The sequence below is a fragment of the Sphaerodactylus townsendi genome, linkage group LG12 (genome assembly GCF_021028975.2).
Source record: "Sphaerodactylus townsendi isolate TG3544 linkage group LG12, MPM_Stown_v2.3, whole genome shotgun sequence".
In the NCBI taxonomy this organism is placed as follows: Eukaryota; Metazoa; Chordata; class Lepidosauria; order Squamata; family Sphaerodactylidae; genus Sphaerodactylus; species Sphaerodactylus townsendi.
In genome coordinates this window covers 32,879,043-32,906,883 of record NC_059436.1, presented here as the reverse complement: position 1 = coordinate 32,906,883, position 27,841 = coordinate 32,879,043, and the positions used below count along the sequence as shown (strand labels likewise).

General features: G+C 49.2%; 2 protein-coding genes across 7 annotated transcripts in view; both read left to right on the top strand.

Annotated features, from left to right (window-relative positions):
* The window catches only part of NR6A1 (nuclear receptor subfamily 6 group A member 1), a 118,435-nt gene extending 108,004 nt beyond the window's left edge, over positions 1-10,431 (top strand). For 5 of the 6 annotated variants that reach the window (XM_048512574.1, XM_048512573.1, XM_048512575.1 and 2 more), the window contains 4 exons: positions 383-637; positions 4,642-4,763; positions 7,148-7,300; positions 7,633-10,431. In XM_048512574.1, coding sequence (XP_048368531.1) covers positions 383-637; positions 4,642-4,763; positions 7,148-7,300; positions 7,633-7,721 — 619 coding nt within the window. In that variant the 3' untranslated portion in view covers positions 7,722-10,431. The remainder of the gene's footprint in view (positions 1-382; positions 638-4,641; positions 4,764-7,147; positions 7,301-7,632) is intronic. The other variant, XR_007245895.1, reaches the window with a different exon arrangement.
* Positions 10,432-24,404: 13,973 nt separating this feature from the next.
* Positions 24,405-27,841, top strand: part of NR5A1 (nuclear receptor subfamily 5 group A member 1) — a 35,329-nt gene continuing 31,892 nt past the window's right edge. The window contains exon 1 of the mRNA XM_048512026.1: positions 24,405-24,505. The gene's annotated coding sequence lies outside the window, so the exon portion shown is untranslated. The remainder of the gene's footprint in view (positions 24,506-27,841) is intronic.

The window sequence follows — 27,841 nt, the reverse complement described above, 5'->3', positions numbered from 1 at the left end:
TCACCTCGCAGGGTGTTTGTTGTGAGGGGGGAAGGGAAAGGAATTTGTAAGCCCCTTTGAGTTTCCTTATAGGAGAGAAAGGGGGGATATAAATCCAATTCTTCTTTTTCTTCTTAAAGGGGGCACAGAAAATTGTCATGCCTCTTTCTAGGATTGGGTTGCCAAACCTGCTTAGTGGTCCAAAGCCAGCTCTGAAGTTCTCCCGTCTCCTATAATCAGGAGTAGGACATGACAATCAGATGAGTCAGTCCCAATTTTCACCACCGGGGGGTGCTGCCATCAGCTGAAGCCCATTGGTGTCAGAAAAACAAACATTGAACATTAGCTGCCTGTTTGTTTTTCTGACACCTTCTCTTATTCTCTCCCTTGACTGCCCCTGCAGGTACAAGGTGACTCAGGCCGAGCTCTTTGCGCTGCTCTGTCGGCTGGCGGATGAGCTGCTGTTTCGGCAGATAGCCTGGATCAAGAAGCTGCCCTTCTTCTGTGAACTCTCCATCAAGGACTACACTTGCCTCTTAAGCTCCACATGGCAGGAGCTGTTCCTGCTCTCCTCCCTTACAGTTTACAGCAAGCAGATATTTGGGGATCTGGCAGACGTGACTTCCAAGTACTCTCCCTCGGATGATGAGCTGCACAGGTGAGGGGGGAGGTGGCTGCAACCTTGTGCAGGGTAACTTTGCCATTAACTCCACAACTGAGCTTGGGTTCGTCACTCTGTGTTGCTCAGGGATCCCCAAGTGATCCATACCAGGACACCTGAATGAACAAAAAAAGCTTGTTTCTACCATGCAATTGGAACAGAGCTGAAATTGCTTGGGGAAGGTCACAGAAACCCTCTTCTGAGGGAGCAGGAAGATGTTGTCCTGAAGGTATCCTCCTTCCTGGGAAGGTATTGTCTATTTAAAAAAAAATAAGATTGAAATCTGCAGACTGCTTTGGCTACATTATCTTACATAGTAAAGAGAACCAGTATGATTAAACTTGTATTATAGATAGGAAGAATAGAGGTTCTCAGGCTGAGACCATTCACTGGATACTGGAAACGTTGCAGCTCCCATTTATGGATTGGACTGCTCACCAATGTACTTCCACAGTGGAAAAGCACTGACTCCTGTAGGAGGAGTTTGTTCATCTTCAGCCGTTCCTTTGAGTGAGGGATGCTTGCCTTTCCTTTGCTCTGCTTTTCATCCCTTTTCAGAACCCTTTTGCCTCTAGTTCTGGATGGAGGAGATAGAAATTAACTTACTGCTAGCCCTGTTTTTCTGGAGCAGGTGACTCCCAGGTCTGAGTTTTGTGCCTTGTGAGTAAAAGAGTGTTTGCTAGTTCCAAGCATTTCAAAATTTAGATTGAGGAACAAAAAGTCCACTTGTTTTGAATGACTGGCGGCATCATGGTTAGCTGATGCTCCTAGTGACCCTGCTGGTAATTCATCATTTGGCCGGGTGAGGGGGTGTTTCTATGTGCCAAACTATCATGCTGGGGTAGTTACTCCCAGTAGGAGTTGTCTCTTCTCCCCCCCACCCCCCAAATCTGGCATTTAATTATCTCCACTTTGATGTGCCATGCTGTCTAACTGCTATCAGCAACCCAGTCCTTTGTAAACCCACCTTTGGCAAAGTGGTATTGAGGGAATTCCATTGTATCTCATAACGGGGGGCATGTACTTTTGTCCCTTTTCCCATGGGTATGAGTTGCGAAAATGGCATTGGGGCTAAGATCAAGATGAAGGATGGATGAGGCATTCCAGAAGCTTTCCATGTGGACAGGCTGTGTCGTGTGCAGACATGTTCATTTTTTTAGGTCTGCTGCTATGACGCATGAGGTGTAATTCCCACACACTCACACACAGCTCTCTGTCCCTTCCTGATCTCCCTCTGAAACCTTGACCCGCAACACTTTCAGTTGCCTTGAAACTCCTACCCTCACTAAATCAATTCCTGTCTGCCTGTTCCTCCCGTCCCCCCATACTTGTGCCTCTGTAATACAGCACCAAATTTATAGCATCTTTTTCATCTAACTCACCTCTTATCGGGAATTTAATTATTTAATTCCAGATGTTGCACCAGTTACAGCCTGGCTCTGCTGAGCACTGCCATATTCAGAGGTGACTGAGCACAAAGAAATTCAACCAACTTGGGCCTTCACGTGTTAATTTTTCCATCTTGGGCATCTATACAGCAGGGAGGGGGCTAGCTTTTGGAAGCACTGAGCTGCTTGTAATGTACAGAACAAAAGGATTTTGGTGTTCAATAACTTATTTAGTAGTTTGATGTTGCACCTGCATGGTCCGTGCTTTCAGGGCACGCATAAACAGTTTTTGGGCATTCTTTTTCAATTAGCCATCAAGACAGGGCCCATCATGCCCCAGATTGCTTTCTCGAGAGCTGACCTGCAAATCAGGCAGCAGGTTTACTTTCATTTCACAGCAGCTGAATCCTATCAGGTATTTTTGGTGTGTGCCAGAAGAAGGGTCCAGATCCCTCGGGCCCTTTTGCTTAGGGATGCTAGTGAAACACCTTGCATGATTCCTTTCATATGCTGTCTTTGAGGAACATTGCCTGGCCGTAAACTGCAGAATATAAAGAATGTCTACTGACCAGAATAAGGAGATTTTGGAGACTGTGAATTGAGAGGAAACCGGTGACAGAATGCCTTCAGTATTGGCTTGAATTGACCTTCTAAATACATGGTTTGGGCATACTTCTTAACAAGAACCACATGTTTGCAAGTAGTTTTGGAGATATGTATTGTCAAAGGCTTTCACAGCCAGAATCAACTGGGCGATTTAGGTTTTCTAGGTTATGTGGCCATGGTCTGGTAGTTTCTCCTCCTAACTTTTTTTCCTGCATCTATGGCTGGCATCTTCAGAGACATGTGAGGGGTAGACGGGTTTCTCTCCATGGCACATCTTGCCTTGACATACTTTTGAAGATTCTAGTCATAGATGCAAGCAAAACATTATGAGCAAAAACAGCCAGACCACGGCCAGTTTTTACTACCAGACCATAGCCCAGAAAACCCATAACAGGCAGTTTTGAAGATACCTTTTGCTTCTCCAAATCTGATGGGAGGTTTCTTGATAGCGTAGTCATCTCTGGGTTTATATTTCAAGATAGATCATGAATTGAGTACTGATTGTAATAAACTTGGTTACACTCCTGCCCTCTAAAGCGATCAGTATGTCATCCATGGGATTCAAGGCAATCTTTTATCCAGGTGTTGACTGAGGACTCCCTAAATCACAGATGTCAAACTCACGGCCCTCCAGATGTTATGGACTACAGTTCCCATCATCCTTGCCAGCATGATACTGGCAGGAGATAATGGGAACTGTAGTCGATAACATCTGGAGGGCCGTGAGTTTGACACCTTTGCAAAATTAACAATATTTACTAAAATGAGGAACTGCCCTTTTTTCTCCTTTTGTGGCTGGGATAGTCAAGATGGCTTGCTTATTTAAATGAGATAATTATACCTTGCTTCTTTCGCAATGAAAACCCAAAGTTACTTGCAATATTGCTCTCCCTGCCTGTATTTTATCCTCACAACAGCCCTGTGAGTTGGGTGAGGTTGACAGAGTGACTAGCGAAGAATCACCCTGCTAGGGATCATGGTAGATTCGAACCATGGTCTCCTACATTCTAATTTAACACTCTTGACTGCATCATGCTCCACGTTAGTTGCACTTTGTATGCAGACATTTGCATTTAGGACCCAGCTAGGATTAGACCTCTGAGCCGTGTGGCACAGACTAGTAAGCTGCAGTACTGCAGTCAAAGCTGTGCTCGCCATGTGAGTTCAATCCTGATGGAAGTCAGTTTCAGGTAACCAACTCATGGTTGACTCAGCCTCCCACCCCTCTGAGGTCAGTGAAATGAGTACCCAGCTTGCTGGGAGTCAAGTGTAGGTGGCTGAGGAAGGCAGTGGCAAACCACTTCCTTCCAAATAGTCTGCCTAGTGCATGTTATGCTGTGATGTTACCCCACGGATCAGTAGTGCTTGCACAGTGGACCACCCTTACCTTTAGGATTAGACCTGAATGTGTAGAACTCTTGTTTCTCTCCATCGGTTAGATATTGGGGTTCTTTGGTGTGTTTTTTCAGATTCTTGCAGTCTCTGACATCTCCCCTGGTGGCAGCTGTCCTTTCCTTGCTATAGCTAATTACAGGTCGGCTTGCATGATAGGAGCTGATGGGTTCACCACATGGGAGAGGAAGACTGGGCAAGGAGGCTCCCTCGGATGCCTCAGGTGTGAAAAGGATTTCAGCGCCACCCACCCACTCACCCTCAATGCCACTGTATAACACATTATTTCCCTGGGATGGCCCAGGTATGAGACAATATCCTCTTAGCATCCATAGCTTTTAACTTGCAGCTCTGCAAGTACACTAGCAGACTTCCTTGGCAAGCCGTCTATTACTTTGGAGTCTCTTTTGTTTATTATTTGTTTATTTTATATCCTGCTCTCCCATGGGAACGCAAAACAGCAGACGTCATTCTTCTCTCCTCCATTTTACCACCACAGCAATTGCATTTTCCAGATCCTAGTCTAGCACTTTAACCATTCCACCCAGCTGGCTCTTGTTCTGCAGTTCACTCTGGTGTTCTCTGACGCAGGCCTCTCCTTTCTCTTCCGTTCAGATTCAGTGAAGAGGGGATGGAGGTGATGGAGCGGCTTATCTACCTGTATCGCAAGTTCAACCAGCTGAAAGTCAGCAATGAGGAATATGCATGTATGAAAGCCATTAATTTCCTCAATCAAGGTGAGTAAAGCTGCAAGGGATTATCCTTGCCGGCCTCAGTAAGAGTTAGTCCCTTTGTAGTCATCTCTGTTGCTCTTGGAGACCTCTAGGGAGGGACACACTAGCCATGTACCTCTTTCCCTGGTAGCAGAATTGGGACTGGGAGCTGCCTAGGTGAGGTTTGTGAAGGAGGTGCTGTCAACAATTTGTGAAGGAGGTGCTGTCAACATCCCCAGATAAAGGTAGTAAAAAAAGAGTCTTTTTTGTGTATGTGTGTCACCTCTTCTTTTTTCATTACTCTATTGCCTGAATGGTAAACCCAGATGATTTTGCAGAGAAAGAACCAGGTTCTAAGCTTCTGGATTACCCTGAACTTAGAGATTTGATGGGGCAAACAAACATTTCAGCATACATATGAAATCAGTTGGGAGCAGTTGGTGTCTGGTGTGACATTCTCTTCTCTCCCTGCCATATGCCTGCCTTTGTGCTCACAGGGTCAATATGGGCTGGCCATTAAGGACTGACTTTATAGCTGGTGGCGAGGGAGCTCTTGCTATACTTGTGGTACAATTTCTGGGGCTCCAGCAGCACCATACTGTAGGACCATTTCTGGTTTGAGATGATGACGGGTTCCCACAGGTGCTAAAAGTGGAGGCGGATCCTCTGAATGCTCACCTTGTTTTCAGTTCAACCAATCAAAATACAGGATTTTGAGACCTGGTCATGGGCAATAGAGGTGGGGTGCTGATTCGCTCATTGGGCCTTTGCTTTTGGGGCAGCTCCCCAACAAGCGGCAAATGTATTCTTCCTGGTCTCTTCTGTTGTTTGGTTTTGTTAGTTTTCTTGGCATGTTCTTATTGTCTTATTTACAAGCTCCAGCATCCTGGTTCCCTCTCCTTTGTCTTACTCTATCCCTGCAGTCAGAGTTGCATAACAACAAACCTGGCCTCAGAGACGTAGCAAGGTGGGAAAGCGCCCAGTGCACCGGAACGCCCCTGCCACACACCCACAGGGGCGTGCCCCTGGTGCATCATGCCCCCCTCCCCGCTGCCCCCTTGGAGCCACGCCTCTGCCTGGCCTAGAAAGTAAAAGATGGCTCCTTCGCTTGTGGGCTGACTTGTGCCTCTTGCCCCAGCTGGTCAAGCTAAATTTCAGGAGAGCAGGTCAGAACTAGTACTGCCATTAGCTTGGAATGGTCACTACAGTAGTGGCAGGGGGAGTAATGGAAAACCAGAAAGAAAGAGCTGGTGTAAAGCACTGCTAGTACTGATATGTGATTGAATAGCCATAGTTATAATGAGTAAAGACCTGTTTTGAGTGTTTCCTTCATTTGATATTGATCACTCCAGAATGTTCTGGATTCCAGGCCATTATAAACAGGCAGAAGTGCTTTAAGGGACAGTTAAATTCTGTCTATTAGTAATTCTGTGAATTACTATCAGTCTACTTAATACTGACAGTGGAGGATGGTTGGAAGAAAACCTGACTTGTGATCTTTTTCAGAAACCACAGTATCTCAGAGTACCCTCAGTTACAGGAAATGATTTTCACCAGTCTCAAAGCAGTGCCTGAACCTTGTCAGACAAGAATGTACGGGAGAAAAGTTTCAACTAACCTGAGTAGGGCACCTGGGAGCACTTCCTCTGCTGTTCCTCACACAATCTTGTGCTTCTGTCTCCATTCAGATTTGTGCAGAACTATTTTAAATTGGCTGCTGCCCAGACATACCTGATACTGCAATAGAGGAAAGCTTCCGTATTAGCCATGTCCCAGGGGGAAAAAATGCTCATCTCTGTCCTCCCAACTCACCTGAGCTGCATGAATGAAGGCTCAGGCTTCAACCAGACTGTAACTGGTGGCTCTTGAGCTGTTCTTCCAACGTGGTGTAATGGTTAAGACCAGGTGCACTCTAATCTAGAGAACTGGGTTTGATTCCCCGCTCTGCCACTTGAGCTGTGGAGGCTTATCAGGTGAACTAGATGAGCATGTGCACTCCAACACACACCAGCTGGGTGACCTTGGGCTAGCCACAGTTCTTTGGAGCTCTCTCAGCCCCACCTACCTCACAGGGTGTTTGCTGTGAGGGGGGAAGGGAAAGGAGTTTGTAAGTCCCTTTGAGTCTCCTTACAGGAGAGAAAGGGGGCTATAAATCCAACCCCTCCCCCTCTCTTTCTTCTTTCTCCTCCTCCAAAGTCTCTCTCTCAGCTGGCAGAAGTTTCTTCCATAGGCTTGATTTCCTTGGAAGTCATTTTTTGGCTAACTGGTAAGAGTTGATCCTAGGCATTCAGAGCACTTTTGAAATCCTTTACTTTTGACACGCGTGCTTACTGGTATCATGGTTCCTTATGAGATACCATAAAGATGAAGACCAACTTGCCTAATCACGTCACTTCTTCTCCACCTAGATATCAGAGGCCTGACAAATGCATCCCAGCTGGAGCAGCTGAACAAAAGATACTGGTATGTCTGCCAGGATTTTATGGAGTTCAAGTACCCGCATCAGCCAAACCGCTTCCCAGATCTGATGATGTGTCTGCCAGAGATACGCTACATTGCAGGTAAGTAAGCCCTTTGTCTTTTGTAACCAAACTTGAACATCAAAAGAGCACACTGACTCAACTCCACTACCCTTCCAACTGCAAGGAGCTACCCACCGTTTTGGCACTTGCATGGGGTGGCGTACTTAACCGTCCCTGCCCTTTTTGCCTCAAGAAATCGGGGGAGGGTCCTTGTGTGCTTTTAGGTATGGCTAATGGGGTGATACAATTCCTGGCAGAAGTGGACCATCCCTGCAGCTTCAGTTAATAGAAGTAAACTCGTGTCAAGAAGGGTAGCTGGCACTCCATGAGCTTGGCTGTGGGATAACTCATTTGGGTTCTTGCCTTGACAGGGAAAATGGTGAACGTCCCACTGGAGCAGCTGCCCCTCCTGTTTAAGGCTGTGCTGCATTCCTGCAAGGCCAGCATGAGCAAAGAGTGAGCTCTCGTTGCACCCCACCCATCCCTTAACTCTGGTGCCTCCGGCAAGGGGAAAGAAGAGGAGCCCACGGCCCAGGCGGTTGGGAATGGCCGTGGCAGGGCAGTGGGTCGCCTTGCCATCGTAGCAAGAAATCTTTTTTTTAAACCTTGTTTCCTATAATATTTATTTCACGACAGAGTTGAATGTATGATCTTCAACACAGCGTGTTCTCTTGCAGTTTACAGAATGTGAAGATGTTTGTTGCAGTGTTTTAGGGTTAGATCTTTTGTACTGGGGGGAGGGTGGGCCGGGGTCGATGACTAAGACTACCTCAAGGAGAAGGTGCTGTTCGGGAACTGCTCTTTCCATGGGCCGCACCCAAAGTGTTCATCCCATCAAGCAACCTGTTGCCCTTTGCAGCCAGGATCTGTTCCGCCCTAGAGAAATGCCAAGCTAAAGGGTAGGCATGGCTGGCCATTTCCAGCCACTCCCCAGTTCTTTTGCTGCAATAAATAGGCCATAGAACCTCCCCGGATGGTTCTTCAAGTATCTTCACCCTTCCTTCCTTCCTTCCTTCCTTCCTTCCTTCCTTCCTTCCTTCCTTCCTTCCTTCCTTCCTTCCTTCCTTCCTTCCTTCCTTCCTTCCTTCCTTCCTTCCTTCCTTCCTTCCTTCCTTCCTTCCTTCCTTCCTTCCTTCCTTCCTTCCTTCCTTCCTTCCTTCCTTCCTTCCTTCCTTCCTTCCTTCCTTTTCCTTTTTTTCTTTTTTTCTTTCTTTCTAGTTTAAAGTCCCTGCAGGTGCTCCATAATTGGCAGCTCAGTTTATGTTCCTGCATACGGGTGCAACTGTAAGAAGGAAACATGGTAGCTGGAACAAAAGGTGATAGGTTATAAGGTATACTTGCCTGCCTTACAGTTTGCAAAATATCACACCACCTTGGCTGTTGAAAGGGCTACGCAGGCTTGCCCGCATTAAGAGGCTTTAACGCAAATTGCTTGAACTTGAAAAGGCTTTCTCCACCACCACCAAATGTTAAGGCTGCAGAGTCCTCCAGGCCCCAGATCCTTTTGCAAGCTTGATGCTTGGCACCTCTCTAGGGTTGAATCAGATGCAGGTTGGTGTGGGAATGCAGATGGACAAGGCATGCTGAAAGGCGAGCCTGCCTCAGGCCTTGCGAAATGCCTCCTCCATCTTTGGCTTTGGGGCGCTCTCCCATGGGACGAAGCCTGACTTGGCGACACCAAGGAAAAGCCTATTTTGTTGATCTTCCCTCTCAATGGTTTTGATGCTGCTGCTGCTGCTGCTGATTGCCAGCAAAGTGAAAAACGGGTAACGGCTGCTGCTGCGACCAGATTTGTTGCTTCGTGACCCTTCAGACTGGAGTCACGATCCCTTTGCTTTGTTCCTGTTGATCCAAATAGCGGTTTTTTTTCCTCAGGAAGGCCTTCTACTTTGACACAATATACCTCAATGGGCAGCGGGAAGATTAGAACATATTCTCTGTGTGTCTGTCGGCCTGCCTGTCAGAACATGGCTGTATTTTTGTTTTTGTAAAGAGCTTTCCACAATATGGCTCGTTATCCTTTGGGTTGCTCGTGTTCATCAGGGATACTTATATTGCACAAACGGAAGCTGGACCCCCCCCCACTGCTGATGGTTTTTTTCAGCAGTGTTAATAAGGGTTGTTGTTTTTTTTAAGCTAATAGATCTATGGCCACATGTTTGCTATAACCCCCCCCCCCCCACCACCACCATCTTTCCCCTTTCAAAGGTGGCTTGACTTAGGAGGAGCACATCATACTAGTTTGCCTTGAGTAGCTGGAGCTGTTAGTGGGGGCGGGGGGGGGGGGTTTGCCGCCCATGTTCTCTGCTCCTTCTTTTCAGTGCTAGCAGCAGTTTCCACTGACAAAGACTGTTTATGTCTCTGGAACGAAAAAACCAAACTGAGTTAACACGAGGCAGAAGACTAAATCTTTAACGGCAAGCTCAGAAGGTAGCTTGCTTTGCGACTGGCAGTTAATGCCTCCTGCAACCAGAGTCTAACTAACGACGGGGAGTTTGGCTGAAGGGTAAAGTGAATGTAATGCATTGCGGACTCAGGTATTATGTGAAGAAAATAGAACTGTAGCTAGAGGCGTAGAGACCGTAGGTCACTCACTAGATGGATTTATGAATTTGGTTTGAAGGACACCCTACAAAGGTTGGAATTTTTTTTTGTACTATTCTTCACTCATCAGTCATTTCCCCCCACCCTGCAAAGGGACGTAAGCAATACGGTAGCGAGTGCTTGGGAGGTTAGCGGGGCACTGGGGTGAAGGAGAACAGAGTAAGAAGATCCCACATCCATTATCTTTGGCTCTTCCTCCTGGGCCTCTGGCTTTGAAAAATCCATCTGCCGTAGCAGGGCCCTGCTAGTTTTTTTCAACATGGCCTAATTTTTATCCCTTCCTCGGGGGAAAAAAAGAATGGCTAGGCCAACTCCTCTCCCCTGGTAAAAACTTGGGCCACAGGAGTTGCTTCCATAAAGTCAGGCTGCTGTAGCCATCTCTTTAGAACTAGGTAGCCACCCAAGCAGCACACGTCTCTCTCCAGACACCACTTCCTCCTTCGGAAGCTGAACAGGGAGCCTGAATTCCCCTTTGCCATTCAGTCCAGTCCTTCAAACCAACTTTTTTGTTGTTTATAAACTTGAACTTCTTTTGTCTTTTATTTTATTTCTAAAGGAAAACAAACCAAAAATAGGCGGGAGGGGGAAGATCCAGCAGCCCTTTTCCTCCTGTGACCATTGCTGTCACCATCTGTCCCTCTATTGGTTAGATTTTTGGCTCCAATGCAACAGGGTCTGTGGAGACCAAGATGGTGGTGCTTCCTATTTCTCAGGCTTTTTAGTGGCAATCAGCCCTGCCCAGCAAGGCAGGGATGGAGGGAGAGGGTGGGGCAATTAGCTGAAGGATGAAGCTTTTTTTTTTTTTTTGCATTGTAGAATCCAAGGTGACATCCCATCCGATGATACTTAACGATTGACTGAAGCTTGCGAAGTTTACAAGTTCTTACATTACGTGCGGCTTGTGACTTTACTGAAGCTCATTATACTATTTAAATGCAACTCAGAGAAACCCCCGTGGCTGTCACTGCTCCAGGTAGGTTTCTTTCTTTGGTCTGCTTGGGGACTCCCTACATTCTGGCAACAAAATTCAGGGTCTGTTTTTGGAGGTCAGGGAGGCTTTTGATCTCCCTCTCCCTCCCCCCAAGCAAGCCTGAGAAAGAAGCCACTGGCTGGAGTAGAGAAAAGGCCCAAGTGGGCTACCCTGGACCTCAACTGAGCCTTTGTGATAGATGGTTTTTCTTTCCTATGTATGCAAATGTCTTGTACTGGATTCGGTGATGGCATTCACCATTCAGGCTCAGTTTTCCACTTCGAAACTTACCTCTTTCCGGCGACATCCTGTTTATCTGGGCTTTCAAAGAGGTTGTGCGATTAACAGTACGCACTTTTTCTGATCTTTTAAACGTGCTGCTACTTTACCTATTTGAGTGAAAACACCATGGGGAAAATATCTGGATTGGGGATTTTCCTGTTATACCCATTGTTGTTGTTGAATTGCACAGGGGCAGAGCATTGCACTGGGCATTCCAGTCTGTTGAAAGGCTGGAGCTGCTGTTGGCAACTGGGAGGAGTAGCAGCTGCAGGTAGCTGCTTCCCTCCGACAGCCTCCGTTTTCTTCTTCAGTGACTGGAAGGTCTGGTATCCTTCAGGCAGTGTTTATCCCTCCCTTGCTTCTCAGAGCACCCACATCAGCATCAACAGGAATAAGCGGGTATTGTTGTGGTGCAGCCCACCACCACAGCTGCTGACAAGTGGGAGCTCTGTGGGTGTGAATGAGGGTGTACCTGAACGTTGTCTGAAGCACTCCACACTCAACCACCACTTGCACAGACACTTCTGCATGTTATCACAAGCACAACATGGCCACAAACTCCTCACTCTACTCTTTGCATCTACCTCTCGGCCCACCTTTCTGCTGCCTACATCATTCTGGGGCTCTCTTGCAGGAGGAGGAAAGGAGGATGGCAATTCCTTGACCACGCTTCCCAAATTGCATTTTTCCCATAATCCCTTGTAATAAATCAGGGAAGCAGGATGTCACGGCAACATAACAAATAGTGAATGTTTAGCTGTTATGTTTTTTAACATGCTTTTGGAGCAGGAGCTATGGGGGGGCTGCACGCACGGTGGGATCAGCCTGTAGTGTGCCAGGTGGACCTGCTGGTGCCTCTGGCCCAGCAGTGTTCCCTTGTGATGCTCTGACCAGTGAAAGTTGCTCCTGGCCACACTGCAGGTCCTAACCTTCTTGCGTCCCACTTCCTTAGCTCCTAACACTCCACTCTGTGACTTGACTACCTGTGGAAATGTGACCAATAAGTGTTAAACGCATGTTTAGCAGTGATAGATATTTGAACTAATAAATGTGAATGGTTCTGGATCACCTGGCTCTCTTCTCTTTTATTCTCTGCTTGTCCTGCTTCCTGTATCATTTGGTTGGTTCCTGTTCTACTTGGTGTCCGGTGGGAGCAGCAGCACATCGATGTGGGACTGGTTCAACAAAGGACAGTGATGTACAGTCTCAGGGACTGGATATGATGCTTCCATGCGGTCAGCAGAATTTGTCCCTGCTCTGTGTGTGTGTGTGGGGGGGGATTATGCTGGTGTAGGGAGGAAGGGACACAGTACGCAATCTTGACACCCCCAGAAGAAAGTGTGCCTCCCTGGACTTTTCAGAGGAGGGTTTGGTGGTGAGATGTTGTGAACATGCGCCAGATGAAATCGGCAACTGTCCTTTTTGTTTGGTGGTGTGAAAGGAGTGACTTCTTCAGCCCCTGAAGGATGCGTCTCCTGCTTTTAATAGCGGTGGCTCAGCAAGAAATAAAACAAGCGACCAAACCAAAAAAGAAAAGCAGCCTTGACCAGTGCACCGTGGAGGGAAACAAGGAATCAATTAAAGATCTCTTGTGTCAGATGAGAGCGGCAAGCCGGTGAGGAGGGGCTTTGTATATTTAGATTTCTATACATCCTGGAGTGCATACATTAGGGCCATTCAGCTGGAAGCGTGCCACGCAATCACAAAGGCAAAGGGAGTGTGTGTGTGGCTGCCTGCCTGCCACACAGCTGATGGCAGCAGTATTGCCCAAGTGAGCAGCTGCTCCCCACCCGTCCCAGCTTCCCCAGCCTTCTTCCAGGCTCTTCTCTACAGCAAACCCAAGTTAATGGATCACACAAACACATTCAGACCACTTCTGTCCCTTCACGCCCGCCTGCAGTTTGCATTCAGAAATTCCCACTCCCTCCAGGTCAAACAATTGATTCACGCAGACATTAGATGTGTGCCTGCCTTTCACAAACACTCAAGGCCCCAATCGCCTTTCCATTACGGTACTCTGGAACCATTTCCCCTTTCCTGGGATGCTGAGGCTTGATTGAAAGGAAGGCATGTCTTACGTCAAGTCATACTTTGAAGGCTCAGCACAGCAACGTCCTCTTTGCCTGTTCTTTGGGAGAAGCTTGGCTGCTTGGAGAGGCATGGGAGTTGGCCTGCTCCCCTATCTGGCTGATCCACGTTCTCCAATCTGCAGTCGTACAACCCAAGACTTCATTGGTCACTGGTGGCCTGCTTTAACTGACTTGTGGAAAGCAGCAGTAGAGCCTGCCATCTTGACAGGAGACACGGAGTTATTTGTGGGGTCACCCATGTTGGACACAGTCTACTACTTCCTTGAATAATCTGTAAGGCAGCCTAGCCCCAGTAGCAATTCAGTCAAGCTGTGGCATTGGCAGGGAACAGCAGTGTCATGATGATGGTCGGTCAGGTTTGTTTGAGATGGGGAGATGGCAAATGTATAGTTACAGTGGCATAGTGGTTAAGAGCAGAAGCATTTTAATCTGGAGGAACTGGGTTTGATTCCCTGCTCTGCCGCTTGAACTGTGGAGGCTTATCTGGGGAATTCAGATTAGCCTGTGCACTCCCACACACCAGCTGGGTGACCTTTGGCTAGTCACAGCTTTTTGGAGCTCTCAGCTTCACCCACCTCACAGGGTGTTTGTTGGGAGGGGGGGAAGGGCAAGAAGATTGTAAGCCCCTTTGAGTCTCCTACAGGAGCGAAAGGGGGGATATAAATCCAAATTATTATTATTATTAGACTGCTGAACTAAACTATCTCAGGTAGGTGAATTCTTCCTCCTTATAGCAGAGGCTGGAAAAGGCCAATGGAGAAAATGCCAGTCCCAGAACTGCTTTTGGAATTAGGAATCTGTTGTCCAATTAAATGGAAATTCCACAAAGTCCTGTCTGGGCAGGTCTTTCAGAAATGGTTCCCCTGGCAAGGTCTACATCAGAACCATTACCATGGAGATTCAAGTCCTTCTTTTTCTCAGTTTTCCAGGCATCATTTGTGGCTTGCCCCCCAAGTGTGCCATGTAATAATAACTTCATGCTGCCAAAAGCTAAAAGTAACTCTCTGTCAGCTCTTCCTCTCTAGGAACATATTCCTGTCTGTTGTGTTGGAATGCTTTTGAGTTCAAAAAAGGATCTCAACTTTCCAGGTCACCTGAGAATTTTGAAGTAGGATCTAGACTGGGAACTGGCCAGAGCCATCTGTGTCCTGGAATGTCCAGCAAAACTTGAGATGCTTTTTTTCTTTTTCAGCATTTTGACAATAGCTGACATAGGAGCCTGATTTCATTTTCTTTTCGCACAAAGTGGTTGCTATTTAAGAGAAACAGCAAACCTATAGCTTAGAGATAAGGTGGCCCTATTCCTTCCACCCCCCGCCACCCCATCCCCCTGGAGTGGACCACCTTGTGCATCTGAAGATAAACATTCCCTTTCCAGCAGTACCCTCCATCTTTCCAACCATCACGGAGTCAAGTCTTCAAGAATAGCAGGGGGTTGTGTTTCCCAAGACTAGTTTACAATCCAGAGTGACTTGAGAGGTACTGTATTTGAGGGAAATTTCTTATCACTCATGCTATTTTTTTTAAACACCCTCTTTTCTGTTGTAAATGTTCTGGTGGGAGATTCTAGACAACGGGGGTAGGTAGTGCAATGCACCTTGCTCACTTCCTACAAAGCCCATTTCTGTCCACAGTGCTTTCTGATTCAACTCCCCTTTCCTATACAAAGCCCAAACACATCAGTGAAATAAGGCCTATTCTTTGGGAAGAATCTGTACATGTTTAAACTATTTGACACATCATTCTGCCCTTATTCCAAGGAGCTCAGGGTTGTCCATGTTGTTGCCAAGACATGAAGTCATCATCATGGAGTGTGACTGTGACCTCACTTTCACCAGCACTGTTGAAAGATCTCACCACCATCTGTTCTCGGTTTTGCCTTTTAGGGGTCTGTAACCTAGGCTCTCCATTGCCCACCGACTACAATTCCCAATTGGCCATGCTGGCAGGGGCTGATGGGATTTGTAGTCCATGAACATCTGGAGAGCCGCAGGTTGCAGACCTCTGCCACACTGGATGTGCCTGGATGGTTCAAGGTGGAGCCTGACTTTACAGGTCAAATCCCCATTACTGGGACTCCTTGGGAAGCAGCACAGAAGTGAGATCAGAACCCACACTTGTGATTTTGACTTTGCCAGTTCCTGGGTTCTGACTAGAACTCTGTGTTGCTTTCATTTGCTGGGAGACAGCAGCCATCCACACACTGCTGGCCCTGGCACAACGGTTTACTGCCGAAGGCCGCTGGTGCTGTGATTCCCAAGCCCAGCGGGTGAACAAATCAAGCTGTCACCCATGTCGGCTTTGTTAACCTGATCTTTGGTAGATCACCAAATGTCAACATTGCCTGGAACATCCATTATCGTGCCCAAGGACTTACTTGAGGCGTTTGTCAGGGTGTTCTGTCACCGGCTCATCCTTTGACCTTCAGAGAGGGACTTTCAAGGAGAGACAGCTGAAGGGGGGCATGTTTGCCTAGTCGTCTGTTCCACCCGGCTAGGTTTTCCACCTGGCCAGTTTTCCTTGTGGCCAGATTAATGGTCCATACCGTATGACTTGCTTAGGCTCAAGTTGTGGCTAGTGATTTGACAGCCTTTCAATAGACTAGTGGCCCCATACAGCTGAGGAAGAAAATGATAGGGCCAGGTTTTCAGGAGTGGCTTTTCACACATGAGACCCAAAGACCTGTGAGCCCCCTTATACTTCAATCTTCAGAACCTTAACAGACTGTTTTGAACAGTTCAGCCGCACATACCCACCTCTACTTACAAGGAGACTGGATCCATCCTGCCTATTCATTTTTCCCTACTTTCGTCCTGCTAATAAATTTAGGAATATGTATTAATGTCTCTTTTTTTTTCTCCTGCCCTAAGCTGTTCCTCGCTACAACAATCCTCGCCGTGGTAGGTTAGACTAATAACGGTCAAAATCAATGAATAAGCTTCAAATATCTGCCTGGGGATTTGAACCCAAATCCTGCTTGTTCAAAGCCCTATCAATCCGCTGTGCTTTAAAATGCAGCTGAGACCAGGTGGCCCTGACCATCCATGTCGGCAGTGAAATCAATTCTGCAGGGGTCTGCAACCTGCGGCTCTCCAGATGTTTGTGGACTACAATTCCCATCAGCCCCTGCCAGCATGGCCAGTTGTAGTCCATGAACATCTGGAGAGCCGCAGGTTGCAGACCCATGACAGTGGGTATATAGCTATACTGGAATTCAACTGTATAGCAGAGAAGCATTTTTACATCTTATTGAAAACCCCAAGGGAGTGGTGAAATTCCCCTCACCAGGAAGGCCGATGTTGAGGCTTAACTGCAGCTGTATATTTCACTCTGCCACCAATTAATGATCTGTGTTTAACCATAATGGAAGTTCAAAATACAGCAGGCCTCAAACAATCTCTTCAGGAAAGAGATGAAACATCTGCAGGCGCAGGAATCACAAGGCTGCCGGGCTGACCCCTGGTGGCTGCACTCTCCTGGCAACAGCCCAGAAGAAACTGGAGCAAACCGATGTAGCTGATATATCCGTGATCCCTTGGGAGCAAGACCACCAGCAGCAACCGGATAGGGCAGCCTGGGATGCAGAAGAGACAGATCAGCCCGGCGCATGCGCCTGGCCCAAGGCTGTGGCATCTGGAGAGCCTGTGCAGCCTGCACATTATCACCAGGAGGTCCCAGAGTCAGGGACCCAGGCCTTGGCCGTCAAGTAATGAGAGAGTCACAACCAGTAATGTGGGCCACACCTGCTGCAGGCACGCTCCAGGAACGTGGCAGAGGCAAGAGGCTTGGCCCTCCCAGAGATAACCAAGAGAGGATGACGATAGGCCTTATCTATCTCCCTCTCGGGCTTTGTGAAGTATCAAGGCTGCGAGAGGCGGAGGGGCAAGAGTGGATCCTGTCAGGTCCTCCTGGAGGCTTTTGGTCGATTCCTGCTGAAAAAAGGGCTGTGTTCAAGTGCATCTGCAGACAAGGGGAAGATTGAATGCTGATGAACTTATGTGGAGAGCATTTCCCTGAGCAAAATATCGGGGTTTTTTAAATCACAGCAACTGTGTTGGTCTATATCAAAATAAATGCTGGGGAATACCTTTTTACTCAGTTGGACAAGGGAAGTAACAGTGTGTTAGTTTTCATGTTCTCTGGATTTCCCCCCCTCAGGCTGAACATTAAATTATTTGCTACATTTTCAGTAGAATGGCTTCCATTGTGTTGATTCTTGTTCCCAGCATGCCAAGGATATAACCCAAAGCTGGCCTCGCTCTGTCCACTGCAAAGTATTATATCCAGGAAAAAAAGACCTTAAGATTATGGTCTGAGTGGGTTCCTTTAAACATACAGCCTGATGAAGCATTCTGGAGAACTGGAAAGCTTACACAGGCTGATTACAGATGGGGGAGTTTCCCTCCTCTCAGCCCCGCTGCGGCATCAGGCACGCTTCTGAAGTACTCTTCCTTTTTGTGGGAAAAGCTGAGAGCAAAAGCAGTAGGCGCGAGGCAACTTCCTTGTATATTTGCACAAGGAAGTTTGCCATGCCGGGGTTCAGTTGCCAGCATGCCATGGGGACCTCCTGAGAATTGGCCACAATGTTATTTTGGTTGGTCTTCATCAAATGTATTCTGTGACTTTGGTTCAAGGTACGCTTGAAACTCAGCAAAGGCAGGAAGGTAGAGCTTCTTGGAGAAGTCAACGTTCACGAGACGAGCAGGGGGCAACAATGGCGTCTATGCAAGGCCATCTCCATTAACAAAAGTAAGACCTCCCATTCATCCATGACCATCTCCTGGGATGAACTTCCAAATACAACTGAAGATGCCTTCAAATTGGGTGTTGGTTTTTTTCCCGGAACTGTAAAAGACTGAAACCTTACAAAATGTACCATTCAGCGCTACAGTCTTCTTTCTTACCTACGGCAGGCCCACTTTAAACAAGTGAAGGGCAGGAAGTTCAGCTCCCCTTGGGAACTTGCTGGACGTAACCTTCCTCCACCTTGTGGGCTGATCATGGCAGGCGTTTAGCAATGCATAAAATACCAAGAGTCGGCCTACATCATTCTGTTTATTGCACCTGCTTACACTCATACAGCTGATTATTGTATTACAAGCTCTCCTATAGTTAGCTGCCCGTGGAAAAGCAGTGGCAAACCTGCAACGCCGTTTGCAGCGTCCTGTCCGTCTTCGCCCACCACTAAGAGTCCGCCCATGGCTGCACTCACTGTCCGTCCGTCATGTGCCTCTATTTTAACCACCGAATGGCTGCTAAACTGCTGCAGCTTACCCAACTGTGAAGCAACACCCACTTGCATCTACAGAATGGTCAGTGAGGGACTGTGGTGGCCTCATTTGGAAGCGCAGCAATACAACTTTTTAACGTATCAAAAAGGCTCTGTGTTTCAATATTATGTCCAAAACAGTTCCACTGCTCCACTGTCCCTGTTTTTAACAGCCTACACTAGCTGAAGATTTGTTTGCCACATGCAAAGCCCAGGAATCTTATCAAGGCCACATAGGGCAAATGCCTCCCCCGTCCCAACTGAAGCAGGCAAGCTAAGCATTGCCTGGCCAAGGAATGCAAACTAGATGTTTCCTTCCGGACCTGCATTTTGGGAACAAAACTCATCCAACCAAGCCTTAAACCATTGTAGACAACAGTGCCCCTGAGTGTACGCAGTGTGTCCTAGCTCAGCAGTGAGAAGCCAAAACGCCTGGAGGCAGGGCTTGTACCCAGCCCCTCACCCACGCTTTCCAGAGCTAAGATCTAAAAGCCGTGAACTGAGTGCAGTCCTGCTAGGTGAAAGGGCTTTTCTTCCCTCTGGACAGCCAGCCAAGTCCTTGGAAAAGGGAAAGCACTGAAGGCCACCAAGGACGCGTTTGCCCCCCAAAATCCCCCATTTCCAAAAATAGCAGGCGGCTCGCAGCCTGGCTGAGGAAGTGGCCACTTTGCCTAGGTCCTTCCCGGCTCCTGCATACTCTGCCAAGCAGCTGAGGTAGCCACACCCACCCCAGCCGAGGCCTTGAACCTGCCAGAGTTATTTCCCATGACATTGGCATCGTCTTCGAACATCTGGCATTCAGCTGATAATTGCCTGCATTCTGCCGGAAGCTCAACTCTCCTTTCTCCCTTCGGTGAGACAGCCAGAGAGAGACCTCAGGTTCCCCTTTCTCAGTGGTTTGCAAGCCACCAGAAGCCCCTACTGGTGGTGGTGCTTCTCCAGCAATGAGTTCAAGGCACTCTACACAAGCTCTGAGGTCCCCTCCGCCCTGGCCAAACTGGAGCTGCAGCCTTTCCAAGGGAAAATGGATAATAGCAACAGGAGCTCAGATTTGGCTGAAGTAATGATTATCAGGGAGCAGGAGAAAAGACAGACTTTATTTGCACAAGGGCAAAGGGGTCTAAAAGAGTTGGCAAGGTCCAAACAAGAGAGGGTGCCTTGACACTGTACATAGAAGGCAACAATTCTGCGGTCCACGCAGCCACATGACCAAGGTGGGGGCATGGCTTCTGGGTAAATTTGCACCGTTTCCTTTTTCCATGGCTGGAGCTACTGTGGAAACCTGAAATTGTCACCTAAGGTACCCAGTTGCCAGATTACTGGTGGCTCAGTGATAAATGTGTTTCCTTGTCTGGTAAGGGAAGTTTCTACAGCCACAGAGAGTCTGAAGGCCTGCCATTCATACAGCTCCTCTTCTCCCCCTTAGCTAGGGCTCTGCTGATGCCCCCCAGGCAGGGGTTGGCAACCTTTACTATCAAAAGAGCCATCCCCCCCCCCACAAGAAAAAAACCTGTCTAGAGCTTCAAAACGTATTTGAGCCTCATCGTGAAGGAAACAGCCTAAGGTCTAAATTAGCCAATCAACATTACTAATAGGTCTAATTGAGCATTTTTACCACATGTGGCCACATGTGGTAAAAATGCTCAATTAGACCTATTAGTAATGTTGATTGGCTAAATGTGGACTATTTATGACTGTTTGGTACTTTAACTTTGCATTTCCTTTTTTGTTGCATTTGTGAATGGCTTGTGGACTGACTGACTGACCAGCAGTACAATCAAGATAGTGTTGGTACTGACATATTTATACAGCACACAACAACAACAACAATAATAATAATAATTCACCAGCACAAAACACACTGATTGTCATTAATACATACTGCTTTGAAAAAGAGTTAGACAAGCTCCTGGAAAAATGCATTATTAGACGTGTATACCTCTGAGCATCAACTAACAGAGAAATACTGCCATAGAAGGCTGTTGCTTCTAACTTTGCAAATATGGGATTCCTAGACATGATGGGATTTCTAGACTCGATTCTTGATTGAGTGAGGCTTTTCTTACTTATTGTCTCTCCCATTTGCCTATGTGCCTTGAAAAGGGCAAGGGGAAATGAGATACATGCCATACCAAGCCCCCCCCCCCAAGCCCCTTTACACCTATTTCAGCTCTTTCCCTTCAGTTGCTGTCTCAACAAGATTATCCATCCACGCAGCTGCATGGGACATCCCAGTGCCAATCATCCCCCTGTCAGGCTGATGCCTCCCCATCCTCCTCGTTTCTCTGCCTTCTAGCCAGCCGGCCACTTCTCCTTCCATCTCCCTGGCCCTCTTTCCCTAGGCCCAGGAAGCCTCATTTACTGTTCCGGCAAAGCTGCACGCTCTCTCAGCAGCCTGGGTTTATGACGATAACGCTGCACCTGCCTGGAAGGGAGGGTAAGGCAGTGGTGGGCACCAGGGTAGTGGAAGGAGCCCAACTGAAGGTGCCTTGCTCATCTCTAGCACTTCTGCCTGACTTGCAGGAATGGGGAAAAGCAGAGCGCAAGCATGCAGATGGTGATCACCAATGGAACCAATGCAGGTGGGGAACATGCCAAAGAGATGCCACATCCCATCTTGGAGCCACGGTGGAATGCAGGAGCAGAAGGACTACCAGCTGTTGTGGCTGCAGCCTCAGAGCCCCTAGCGAGACCACCAAGTAGCCAGTTGGTGGCTGCAATTCCTCCTTTTTATTCCTCCTTTGGACCCTGAAGCCTCCATAGGCAATCAGGCACCGACTTCTGCACCAGGCTGCATCTCCTGTTCTGCTCTGCTTCACTGGCTGTCTATTCAGGTAGGGAGCCCTTGTAGAGTGGCATAAGAGCCTCAGGTTGCAGACCCCCACCCTAGGTTTACCTGCCTTCTCTTCGTTTCAGGCCTTGTGGCTCTTGCCCCAGGGGCCTGGACTGGGCTTGCTACGAACCAGGGGTCTGCAAACTGTGGCTCTTTAGATGTCCATGGACTACAAGTCCCACCAGCCCCTGCCAGCATCAAAGCAGGGCTGATGGGAATTGTACCCTTTTGGGGAATAAGGGGTAAGAGGAGTTTGGAACAAATTATTCAAAGTAGTTATCAGGGGTTTTTTTAAAAAAACACTACAGATTAAAATAAACCCCATAAAGCAAACTGCAAATAAAGGCAGATCAAAAGCAGAGCCAATCAGAACAGATAAAAACCATCAGGAGTGGCACCGATTTCTTACAGTTCAAAACCACACAAAACACTCAAAATCCCTCTGGAACAAACTGCCTTGGCTAGCAGGAAGGGAAATGGACTACCCTCCAAGGGGAGTGTATCACAATTCCAAGGCCTCTACCAAAAAAAGACTCCTAAGCCATTTGCCAAGGATTAGGGCCTCATATGAATATGCTAATCAGCCGTTAGGTTCACACAGGAGGAGAAAGATCCTGGCCCGTACCACTCAGGCTAAGATGTTGAACTGCAGGCAACTGAAAGCCCGTCAACAACCTGCCTGTCATATTTGGAACCTGCTGTTGCTTCCAAACATTCTTCAACAAGTGATGCTGGCAGGTTTTGGGGTGATGGGAAGAAACTATTATAAAAGTCAGGTACTATTAAGAGCTACCAGAATGTCATCTGAACTACGGGGTCATCAACTTTGTCCCCCAATTAAATCTCTCTTTTCCCATTGCTCATCAGCAAAATCTACCTTTTGGTATGGTTGTAAGAATGGAAACTTGCACGCGAAACTTAGAATCGTAGAGTTGGAAGAGACCACAAGGGCCATTGAATCCAACCTCCTGCCATGCAGGAAGACAATCAGTGCACTCCTGACAGATGGCAATTCAGCCTCTGCTTAAGAACCTCCAGAGAAGGAGACACACACACCCCCCCACCCACCCACTCTGAGGCAGTGTAGTCCACTGTCAAACAGCCCTTATTGCCAGGAAGTTCTTCCTAACGTCTTCCTGCACCTTGAATCCATTACTCCTTGTTGTAGTCTCTGGAGCAGCAGAAAACAATTTTTTTTCCATCTTCAACATTACATCTTTTCAAATATTTCAATATGGCTTATTAAACGTATTTAACATCAAACTTATTGAAAAGCTCTATTTTCAAACAGCAAGCCTGTATTTTGGTCTAGGAGTTTCTAATGGGCAAGGAGAGGAAAGCACTCAGCACATGCTCAAAGGTGTTGCTACAGGAGCATCTCAATGTCATCAGAGCCAACAGACACCTATCTTGGATACCCCTGTTTCTTCTCTAGGGCCCCTTCCACACATGCAGAATAATGCACTTTCAATCCACTTGCAATGTGCATTGAAGCTTGCAAACAATTGTGTAGGTGGATTGAAAGTGCATTATTCTGCATGTGCAGAAGGGGCCTAGCTTCAAATAGTTGATCCACTAGGGCTGCAATTGGACAGGGCTTCATTCTGACTTCAGACACCCCCATCAGGCCCAATGGGCAGAAGGAAGGAGAACGTGGTGCCTACCACAAAAATGATATCTAGGGGCAGGTTTGAACAGGGGCATGAGTCAAGTCTTAGTGACTCTGGGGCCCTGGGCAAGAGTCCAGGATGAGGCCTTGGAATCATTGCCACCCTGCCCTGTCCCGACCAGGGTAACACCAGACTCGAGCAAGATGTGGACCTTGAGCAAGATGTGGACCATGCAAGGTGGTTTTGCTGTGTGAGCCCCAGGGGTGTTGGTTGAGGCCACACATGCTGCCTTGCAACCACTGCAGATACTGTGCCAGCAATCCAAAAACCAGCACCTGCCTTACTTCTTTCCCTTCCATCGGAAGGGTGGCCCTTAGGTGATCAGTCCCCACCAGCCAAGGGTTTGGGGCAAACGGAACTGGCTGCTGGGCATAGGCATAGATATAACAGGGACATTTGGGGACAACCACCCCGGGCGGCACCCACCGAGTCATGTGGGGGGCAGAAAATCACCCCCCACACTTCTGCCAGCCAGGTGTAGAGCAGAGCCAGGCACCACCTGGAGCAGACTGTATAGGATCAATCTCTGTTCCTATCAGGGCAGGCTGAGGTGAGGCAGAGGGGGCCTCCACGTTTTTTCCCTTCCTGCTGCCGGCCAAGGCAAGTGGGAGGCAGGGCGTGTGGCGGGAGCCCGGGGGTGGGGCGGAAAACTGGGAGTCCGCCCCGGGCTCCATTTTCCCTAGCTATGCCATTGCTGCTGGGTGTCTAAGACCACTCCTAGGTTTGCCGCCATTAAACCTGGCAGGCCACAGCCTGTGCCAGCCCTGAGACCGAACCCTCACTTGGAGGAGGAGTTGTTTTGACACCTTCTCATGCCAGGAATTGCCACCCAGGGGAGCTTTTTGAATATATAAAAACCACGTTTTCTAAAAGGGTGCAGTCAGGGCCTGCCAAAGGGAAATTGTGGCATGCACACAAGTTTGTTCTCTAGATTAGACCAAATTAAATCTCTCAAAGGAGCAGTGCGAGTTGGGGGCAAACACTGCTGTACTGCAGGGGAGATCTTCAGCAGGGTCAGGCAATAAATCAGGGACAGTTCCCTCTCCCTCCCTTATTTTTTTAATGAGCCCTTTCTCTGGCCACGCGAGGCCCCCTCCCCAATCATCCCTTCGCAACTTTCCTTCTTCTGTTGCTTTCTCTATGGCAAAGGTCCCACGCTATCTTCTCAGCGGCCACATTCTCAAACTGTGTTGTTTTTTTTCAATGAACAGCATTTTGTGTCTTAATTTTTTTTAATGTGGTCACATGGGCACAGAAAGCCAATGAGGCACCTGGTTTGAGCCCATCTTGACCACCATTTGGAGGTAGGGAGTGGCCGAGAGTCCAGCGGTGTCTCTGGACACAGACGTGCCCACATTTGTGCCGTTGGATGAGAGCAGAGGAAAAAGAAACCACTGCCAGAAATACTCCACATTTCTGATGTGACTCCATTAAGAACCTCATCGGAAGGTCTGTCCTTTGCAGTTCCTACAGGAGTCGCAACTGAGAGTGCCGTGGATAGAGAAAGCTCGAGAGAGATTTTCCAAGTAAGTGCTTTACACCGACAGCTGCCAACATCTTTTTTCCTGCAGTTTACTTATATCACCCTACCCTTTATTCCAGTCTAAGTTATCTGCATGCCCTTTACAAGGAAGATTTACACTTCCCCTTCTTCTGAACTAAGCTTTGAGGAGCCCTTCAGGGCTGCCTTCCTTTCCCACATATTTATTTATCTTGCTTCTTCCCTGCAGTCTTTGCAGTGGCTGTACCTTTACTACCCAGCAACACAATATGCATGTGAGATTGGGGCCATGAAAAGCCACCTGGCCTGGTCCCTTTCTCTGCAACAGATGTTGGTCTGGGCTGTGGTGTTCGGCCCGGAGCAGACTGTATAGGATCAATCTCTGTTCCTATCAGGGCTGCATCTGAACAGGGGCTTACAAAGGCTTTTGTTCCTACCCTTGTTCTCGCCACAGCGGCCCTGAGCAGGGCATTTGCCTAGCCACAACCAACCCTCCCATTTCTGGGTCTCCAGGCAAAAGGCTCAGAATGAGCACCTCTCAAAGGGAGCTGCAGCACCACTAGTTGTGGGGGTTCGTGACTCCAAAACAGCCTTTGTCCCCCCAGTGCTCGGAACCAAGCCCACCTTGGAGAGCTCTCCTGATCCATTTCGGTCTCTGATGCCTTTTCTTTCCCATTGCGCTTTTTCTGTGTTTACTTCCCTCACTGCCTTTCCTCATTTTAAAGGGAAAAAAAACACACATCTAGGCATACGCAGAGTGCAGATCTCTTATCAGATGGTCAGGGCTTCCCTCTGTGCATCTAGGTTTGGGAAGAAGAGCTGAGCGCAATAAGCCTGACCAATCATCTGCTGCCCTGGGAATGCAGGAATAAAAGACTTATGGGCAGAGAAAGGTGCTGGGTGCCCACAGCATGCCCAGAAACCCCTTCTTCTAAGTCTGGGCCCCATTCTAAATTGCAAAAAGGCTTTGCAAAGGCCTTCTTGCCTCAAAGTAGATTCTTGGGCAGGAGGCTGAGCAGAAATGTGTAGGACTTCTCTCAGCGCTGCCTTGGAGGGAGGGGGTGTTCTCTTTTCCCCTATCCCAAATGTACAAAATCGGCTGTGATTATTCACTGCAAAGGCAGGGCATCCTACAAATGTTCGGAAGCAAAGATTTGAAGTCGAAACTTCTGCTGAGTCAGACCGTGTATCCATCTAGCGCAGGAGTGGCCAACCTATGGTGCTCCAGTTGTTCCTGGACTACAATTCCCATCAGCCTCTGCCAGCATGGCCAATTGAACATCTGGAGCGCCATGGGTTGGCCACCCCTGATCTAGTGCAATACTGACCAAGCTCACTAGCAGCAGCTTTCCAGCTGAAAGAGGTCTGTTCCAGATGTGTTAGCTAGAGATGCTGGAAATAAAACCGGGGGTCTTTTAAACACAAAGTTGGCACTCGGCTGGGGGTGGTCCCAATCACAGGAAGGAGGCACAGGTGGAAACTTTTGGCCCATCCAGCCGAGCGTTACCTGTGCCTCAGACAGCCTGCAGAACCCTGAACCTAGGGCTGCTGCCAATAGGTACTCTACTGCCTCCCCTTCAGAGTAGCCAGAGGGTGTATCTTGCTGTTCTAGCTACCTGCTGGCATTGCAGCCAGTTTAGATTCAGGCTTTGGAAATTGTCTGTAGTAGGAGAGCTGTTGTGCTCCCTTTGCAAGTGCGGCCCAGCATAGAGGCTTCTGGCTGCTGGCCGGCCAGCTCTAACTAGGAGCCCCTGTCCAGTTCCAGTCACTGCACCTTGCCAAGGCCCTGGACAGCCATTTCCCTCCTGCAGACAATAGCCCAAGTACCACAGCTATTCTTAGACGGAAGAGGAATCCCTCCCTCCCGACAGGCGCCTGTTTCCTGCTTCCTAGAAACTTTTTTACCATTTCTTAGCTGGCTGTGCTAGCTTTCTGCCCCCTCCCCCACCCCCCCAAAAGATTTTTTAAAGAAAAAAATCAACGGGTAGTCTCCCTAAATGCGATCCTCCACTTGTGCGTGGCGCGGTCCATTCCGCCACATCGGTCCATTTCTGGGTCCTAGCGGGAGCCGAGGGGCGCCGCAGGGCCTGGGGTGCGCCTCTCTGCCCAAGGAGCGCCGGGAGAGCCAGCCCAACCAGCAGCCCGGGCGCCCCCGTTCCCTCCGCCAGGCTCAGCAAGAGAGCGTTTCGGGCGGCCCAAGCGCTTCCCCTCCCTGGGCTGGCTTGCTGTGCTGGCCGCCCTCCTCCCCGCCGAGGGTCCAGAGCCCGCCCGCAGCGGCAACTCGGAGAGGAGGAGGAGGGGGGGACCCACCGCTCGGGCCAGGCCAAGGGGGACCTTCGGGCAGCCGGAGCGGCTCTGCATCGTCGGGGGACGGGAGGTGGCTGGGGTGGCCCGGGGAGCGCGGCAGTTGTGCGCAAAGGCCGGACATCGCCCCCTCCCCCCACACCCCGGGCTGGCCAGAGGTCGGGCCAGCACGGCTGCGCCGGAGGGGGTTGATGATGATCGGCTTTATGCCTATTAAAGGTTAATAATGATAAAGAAAGATGATGATCGGGCCTTGGGAAGCAGGCCCTGCTGCTGTGCGCCCCGTCCGGTCAGCACTGGCTTCGAGCCTTGCTCTCCCTCCCGCCCTGGCCGAACCCATATTCCGCGCAGGCCAGAGGGTCGCCGGCGGCGGGGCTGGGGAGGGTGGGGGAGCTGGCAAGCGCCCCGGGGTGGCCCAGCCAGGCTTGTGCGTGCGCGGCTCCCGCTCGGGCGCTCCGGTCTCCCAGCAGCTCCTGAGCTCCACCCACCCACTCCGCAGGCGGCTCCCTACCTGCCGCCCACCCGACGCCGGTGCGCCTCAGTCTTTGGACCAGGCTTAGGCGCAGGCTGCTGAATTTAGGGGCACAGAGTGAGGAGGGGATGAGCGCCGCCCCCTCCTTTCCTCCTGACCCCGAGTCTGCGACCACTCCGGGGATGTGTGAAAACGGGGGTCAGGGAAAGAAAGACTGCCCGGGAGGCCGCTGCCATCGCTGTTCCGGCCCGAGGCCGTCGAGGGCGCCGCTTCAGCCCTGGCTGGGGCGGGCGGGGGGGGGGGCGCAGCGTCGGGCAAGCCTGCCTGGGCGCAGCCGCACAATTCGACCGCAGGACCCGACTGGGGCCAGAGAAGCGACCCTCGCCTTCTTCCAGCCAGCGGAGCCCGGCTGGTGCCCTGAGCTGGGGACTCTTGGCCTCGCAGAGACCACTGAGCATCCCGGTCCGTCCGGTGCTGGGATCTTCAGGGCTGCGGGCGTGGGAATCAAATGCTCCTGCTCTGACCGCGAGACACGCACCGCGGGCCCTGCAGAGAAGGCCTCCCCCCACCCCCCGCCCTTGGTTT